Below are 7,067 nucleotides of genomic sequence, written 5' to 3' on the forward strand. Positions count from 1 at the left end.
CCCCGTCCGGATCTGGGGCGGCGCCTGCCATGGCCGCATCTTCAGCTTCCAGATGCACCACCGCTTCTCCGACCCCGTCAAGCGGTGGTCCTCCGCCGCCGCCGACGTCCCGGAGAAGGGCAGCTTCGAGTACTACGCTCACTTGGCCGACCGCGACCGCCTCCTCCGCGGCCGGAAGCTCTCCGAACTCGGGAACTCCCCTCTCGCTTTCTCCGATGGAAACTCCACCGTCCGGATCACCTCCTTGGGATTGTGCGTTTTCTCTGCCCTTTTTCTTGATTCAATTTTTAGGGTTCTTGAATAATTAATCTAGGGATTGATAGTTTCTTTGAATCATTTTTAGTCTGCATTATACGACGGTGAAGTTGGGAACTCCGGGGACGACGTTCATGGTGGCGTTGGATACTGGAAGCGACCTCTTTTGGGTGCCCTGTGACTGCTCCCGATGCGCCCCTACTGATGCCACTTCTTATGCGCCGGTAAATTCTGTCTTTTTCTTTTTTTTTTCCTATCAATTTTCAAACTTTTTGGTTTCAATATTAATATTTGTAATTGTTCTTTTTTCTTTGTATCATTTGTATGTAGAACTTGTGAATGGATGTTGATATTTTGGTGTTTTCCCAATTGAGTAGGTAATTAGTGACTAGTGATTAATCTCTTATTACTAATATTAAGTAGGCATTTAATTTGAGTACAAAATTCCTACCATTAGTTGGAATTTGAAAAGAGAAAAAAAAATGCTAAGTGGGTAATGGGTTTTCTTTTATTTTTTCTGGTTTATGTTGTGGCTAGGATTCGAATATTAGATTTTGTGAAGTATATCTAATTTACCCATTGTTGGTCATAGAATGTTATTATACAAAACGTGCCGTGTCTATAAAACAATTAAGGATTAAAAAGTGTTAATTTCAAAAGGCATTGATGGTTATTAGGCATATATGCATGATTTTGATGGATCCATCTTTAATTCGTTTTATTGTGTGCCAGGATTTTCAGCTTAGCATGTATGACCCTAAGGGGTCATCAACAAGCAAAAAGGTCACTTGCAATGACAGTTTGTGTGTGCACCGTAGCCGATGCCTTGGAACTTTCAGCAGTTGCCCTTACATGGTATCTTATGTCTCAGCTGAAACTTCTACATCTGGGATATTGATAGAGGATGTCCTGCATTTGAAAAAGGAAGATAAGCATGAGGAACTTGTTGAGGCATACGTCACTTTTGGGTGAGTTCTGTTATCATCATTTAGTTTAATAACCAATATAAACATCAATTTCTTACATTTGTAGATAATGTAACATGAATTATGCAGTTGTGGACAGGTCCAAAGTGGTTCATTCCTTGATGTTGCAGCTCCTAATGGTTTGTTTGGGCTTGGGATGGAGAAGATATCAGTGCCTAGCATTTTATCCAAAGAAGGCTTTATTGCAAATTCTTTCTCCATGTGTTTTGGACAAGATGGAATTGGGAGAATCAGTTTCGGTGACAAGGGCAGTCCTGATCAAGACGAGACCCCATTCAATCTGAACCCATCACAGTAAGTGGTAATTTCTCCTGTACTTGATGCTGATAGTTACTGAAGCTGGAATTGTATCTTTGCATATTCTATACTGAAATCACGTCTCTTGCAGTCCAACTTATAACATCACTGTTACTCAAATTCGAGTGGGGACAAGCCTATTTGATGCAGATTTCTCAGCCCTGTTTGATTCAGGGACCTCTTTCACATATCTGGTTGAGCCAATCTATACAAGGCTTTCAGAAAGCGTAAGCACTTGAACAATGAAATGTGCCTCACCCCTGACTTAAAGGTTCATCATATTTTATTCTCACACATCTGCTGAAACTAAATTTATTTAATTTATGTTCTGTTGCAGTTCCATTCACAGGTTCAGGATTCACGACGTCCAACTGACTCAAGGATTCCATTTGAATATTGTTATGATATGAGGTCGGTTATTGTTTCTCATTCATATTTCCTTTTAGTTTCTACCTCCGAATCTAAGACTTTTTCTTGACAATGGGCAGTCCCGAAGCGAATTCCAGTTTGATTCCTAGCCTGAGCTTAACTATGAAAGGTGGATGTCAATTTGCTGTCTATGACCCCATTATTGTAATCTCCACACAGGTAAGTTTCTTTTTCCGTTATTCTGTTTTATTAAATAACCTGCAACATCTTCTTCTAAGTATGAATCTTACTAATGATTTGCAGAACGAAATTGTATATTGCCTGGCAGTTGTGAAGAGTGCAGAACTGAATATAATTGGACGTAAGTTTGTGTTGGTCAATCAGTCCTAATTTAAACGTTCCATAATAAAACATTGATTTGATGGTGTATTGGTGTTAATTCATGGGAAACAATCTCAAAATTTTATTTTTATGTAAAAATGGATTAAAATTTGTTCTAAGACTCTTATTGTTCTATTCCACCCATGTTTAGAAAAGAGTTGAGGTACACGCCAAATTAGGCCTTAACACTGATGAAGTTAATTTGCTTTCTTGTCTCGCAACATATCAATGTTTCACGGATCATTTACAAAGTTATTTCACCTTATTCTTCAATCTTTCTACAGAAAACTTTATGACTGGCTACCGAGTGGTGTTTGATCGAGAGAAACTCGTCTTAGGCTGGAAGAAATCTGATTGTAGGTGCCATGCACTTTTCAATTTGCACATGATGTTTTGCTATGTTTTTCTCTAATAAACTTCTTACTGTACGACTAAACTTTCCCTCATGCAGGTTATGACATTGAAGATTACAATAATTTCCCAGCAAAACCCAATTCTACCACTGTGCCTCCTGCTGTTGCTGCTGGACTAGGTAACACTTCCGTGCCAAAATCCAAAAAAGAGATGAGGAATAATCAGAACTCAAGGGGTTCCTCATCTTATCACTGCCATAGCATTCCAATGACTTGCTTCAGATTTCTCATCATTTTTTCTCTATTACGTTTTACATGGTCATGATTTTGTAGACCGCTCTTAGCCCCAGTAGGTTTTATATTTTAGGTTATATCTCTGTCCGATTATATTTCCACTTCATACCATGCTTGTGAAAATCTGGGATGACCTCTGCACCTTAGCGCATCGTCGATCCCTTTGGCGGGGCCACATACACGATACATGATACACCCAAAAACAAATAGTACCTGTTATGTTCCTTCCCTCTCTTCCTCCGCCGGGACATCTTCATCTAGCATAGGAATCACTACACTAGTGTTGTATATTATATTTTAAGAGATGGAACATCTTCTATTCTTTTAGCAGACAATAATGCTACACATGTTGTTAATAGCCTTTTACTCAATGACAAAAAGAATTTTTCCTCTTATGACACGCTCTTAGATCAGGAGTTTACAGAATTTAAACCTTTTTTGCTTCACTCATCTTAAATAGAGTCCATCTTTATTGGTGATTAATAAAAAGGAATGAAAAGAAAAAAAAAATTTGAAGTCAACACAGTGATTGGCTGTGAAATATCGGCATCTGTCTGTTGGAAATCTCCATCACTTATTAATGCCTGTTTAAAGCTGTTGGTGGGAAGAACCTAGTGGGATCACCCAATATTAAGATTTAGCCCTGAAGTCAGTCTTCTAGAAAACAAAGAAAAGGTATAGATGTTTAGTCCTTAGCAAGAAAAGGAAGAAATAAAAAATATATTAAAAAAAAAAAAGTAGTTGGTTATGTATTTAATAGATACTTGATTAAGTCCTTGCATTTTCTAGTCCATCAGGCGCAGTGATGTAACAGAAAAGCCTTGTTCTATTAACAACATCAATGAGAAAAAGAAATTGAGTTAAATGATATAAAGCTCTAAATGACCACAGGCTGAGTATAAATAAAACAGCTTAAAAAATTGATGACAATATCAACACAACAAGCACCAACTACTACTGTACACTTGGTCACTTGTTCAGCACCCATATGTGTCTCTCACGTGAAGTCTATAGGATACAGAACAAGAAAGTCAATGATTTATTATATGCAAACACCCTTTTTTTGGTTATCACTCAAGTGTCAAGGTCTTTGTTAGCATTGGTTAACAACCACAATAGTTGAAACTATAATTCCCCTTCTTTTCGTAGGTTCGACTCACAATTTAACCTTTTTGTTAGTGTTTTCTCTCTCACAAAAATTTAAATTTCAGTTTAAATTTTTCCACTCAAACCTATGTAAAGAACACTTTCGATAGCATGTGAAAGTTCTGGAGACGAGGGGAAGGCATATATATAAACTGAGGGCTTCAAAATTGAGAAGGATCTAGTGTTGGATTATGGTGATTGATAAGGACTTTGATTAGGATTTCATGAGATACCACCTTGTTAAGAAATGCCAAAAAGGAAGCGTACAGAGGCTTTTAGTTCCACTATTTCTTGTTATGTTTTTCCTTTTCCCTCTTTTATCCGCAAAGCTTTTGAAAGATATTGATAGCTACGGCTTCCAAATTTTCTTCTTACATTCGTTTGAACACATCATACATGGAATGAAGTTAAATTTTTAAGGACTTTGGTTAGCATCATGATAATGATAGTCATATATATATATATATATATAAATATGATATATATATATATATATGAATTTTCAATTGTCACGTTTTAATTGGTGGTCACTTATAAATATAAAAATTTGATGACATAACGTAAAAAGAATTTAGTTTTATTAATTGTCATTAATTTTTTTTATCAACTATCAATATATATATATATATATATATATATATATATATGAGTACAAATGGAAATTATAGTTGTGAAATCTTCATCAGAAAAAACTTGGCAAGTCAATCTCAGTTGGGCAGGGCTGAAAGTGAAACTTATGGAAACAATGGAAAAATGGTTTTTATATTGTTATTATTATTATTTTTTATTTTGTTTCTTCTTCTTCTGGAAGGCGGGCGTTATTTGTCTTACTATTTTCCTTTTGACCAGGAACTATTATGGTCCAATTTAATACACAAAAAGCAACGTCCTGGTATTGCCGACTAGTGGAAAAAAAAAAAAAAAAAAAAAAAAGTCACACTCTTTTTTCCGGCCACATTAATTTTCTCTCATTGGCCAATTAGTTCACACGTTGTAGCCTTGGAAGAAGTATTATATAGTAAATACGCCAGAAAACGTAAAATTAACTTGTCATGTTCTCTGATAAGAGAATGTCAAGCAAAGTTTTCACCCTTTTAAGGAGAGGGGAAAAAAAAAAAAAAAAGCTTACTGGTGGGTATATAACAAAAATCCTACAAATAAGATTTTGTTTTGAATAAGTTTTGTATAATTTTTCCCTTAGTATAATTTTAATTAGAACTAACGTTAGTTGACATGCACTATAATAGGATATTCTTAACATAAAGCTCTTCAGTTTATATACCAAGCACTTAAGAAACAAAGACAAATTAATTTATTATACAGTTTTGTGGTAAAAATAAGAAAATACCTTGTCAGTAGGATACAGAAGTTTGATTAAATTCGGTTATATTTTAACTATTAAATTAAATTAAATCATATGCGATCAAATAAAGTACGGCTAATAATGAAATTAATAAATACTTAATTGTTAAAAATTGTGTTAGAGTTGTTTACATTTTAAAGTTTATATTGTTACTCTCACCCCATCCTAAAGTTTATATTGTTTTGTTTACATTTTCTAAACAATTACAGGTCTATGAATACAAATGCAATTATTAAAGTTCATTGAAAAAAAAGGAAGAGAAAAAAAGACTCTAATACAATCATTGACGCGTTATTTACTTTTGAAATTGTGAAATAGAAATTTTTTGTGTGGAAGAATTGTGAATTAGAATGGAAAAATTAAAGAGAAAGCGATGATGATGTGGGATGAATAAATAGCCATCAAATAACCAATTGAATGAAGTAGGAGGCAAGAAAAAAAAAAGTAATATGTTAAATGGCATTTTAAGCAATGAGTTAATCAAACGCGTGGACTGTTTGACAACTGGCCTTCAATCAAATGGGTTTAATTATCTAATTCACAAATTAACATTCCTTTTTTTTTTTTGGTTGAAAATATTTCACATTTTCTCTTCTATTTCACAAGATTATTCAGTACACCGGGTGTACTATGTCATATTATTTATGTGGTACATCCGTTTAATGAGATTGTACCATTTAGACACGCGTCTAATGAGATTGTATTATTTGGATATTTTGTCTATATCAGTTTTTCACTTTTATTTTTTTCTTTTCTAATAGGTATTCAATGCAAATACCTATTAAGAAAGAGAAAAATAAAAGTGAAAAACTGACATAGACAAGATGTCTAAATGAAAACAATAGGACAAATGTATCACATAAATAATAAGACAGATGTATTATATAAATAATATGACGTAATACACCAAGTGTATTGAATAATTTCTAGAGCTAATTATGCCCTCTATCTCACACGTCAAACGACTTTACCTAACCCATCTCTAACTTTTCTCCATTTTCATTCTCATACGACAATTTTCACCTTATTGTGGAAATTCCCCACCTTATACTTTATTGTAATTTGATCACACAACTTTGAGTAGGTTTTTTTTTTTTTTTTTTTTTTTAAAAAGAAGAGTAGAAGTTGAGATTAAAGTTAAAAGATTCAAATTTAAAAAATTAAAAATTAAAAAAGGGCCTTAGATTTCAAACTTGAAAGGACTAATTTGCAAATCTTGAGAGAGTTCAAATTTCAATTAGCCAATTATGTCACTTTACTACGTATACTCCCACATAACCATAAATTAATACAATGCTAATATTTTAACCAAAAAGAATTTAAAAATCTGTTAAGAGACCAAAAACAAAAAAAGAAATTCAAAAATCCGTTTTCTTGATATATTTTAAGCGGGAATGGGTCCCACCTTCGCACCCGCGGTTTTCGTCCTCACAGACGGGAAGAAATGAAGAGAGAGAGAGAGAGAGAGAGAGAGAGAGATGAGAGAGAAACATTTTTGACTTTTGCTTACAGAGAAGAGAAGAAACGACCAAACTACTAAGCCCCTCTTCCTTCCACGAGACACTCTTCTCTTACATATGTTCTCACACACACACACACACACACACACACACACAATTATAT

General features: G+C 34.3%; 1 protein-coding gene across 1 annotated transcript; it reads left to right on the forward strand.

The window, feature by feature from the left end:
- Window positions 1–13: 13 nt before the first annotated feature.
- On the forward strand, window positions 14–3,346 carry LOC112095321 (aspartyl protease family protein 1-like; the record flags this gene model as incomplete). Its single annotated transcript, XM_024177042.1, has 10 exons — window positions 14–252; window positions 344–479; window positions 988–1,223; window positions 1,311–1,535; window positions 1,630–1,765; window positions 1,876–1,949; window positions 2,027–2,126; window positions 2,211–2,268; window positions 2,573–2,644; window positions 2,740–3,346. Coding segments are annotated over 10 exons (1,503 nt in total), but the record flags the coding sequence as incomplete, so codon positions are not given.
- Between the last annotated feature and the right edge of the window lie 3,721 nt (window positions 3,347–7,067).

Source organism: Morus notabilis, unplaced genomic scaffold (genome assembly GCF_000414095.1).
Source record: "Morus notabilis unplaced genomic scaffold, ASM41409v2 Scaffold384, whole genome shotgun sequence".
NCBI classification, from domain to species: domain Eukaryota; kingdom Viridiplantae; phylum Streptophyta; class Magnoliopsida; order Rosales; family Moraceae; genus Morus; species Morus notabilis.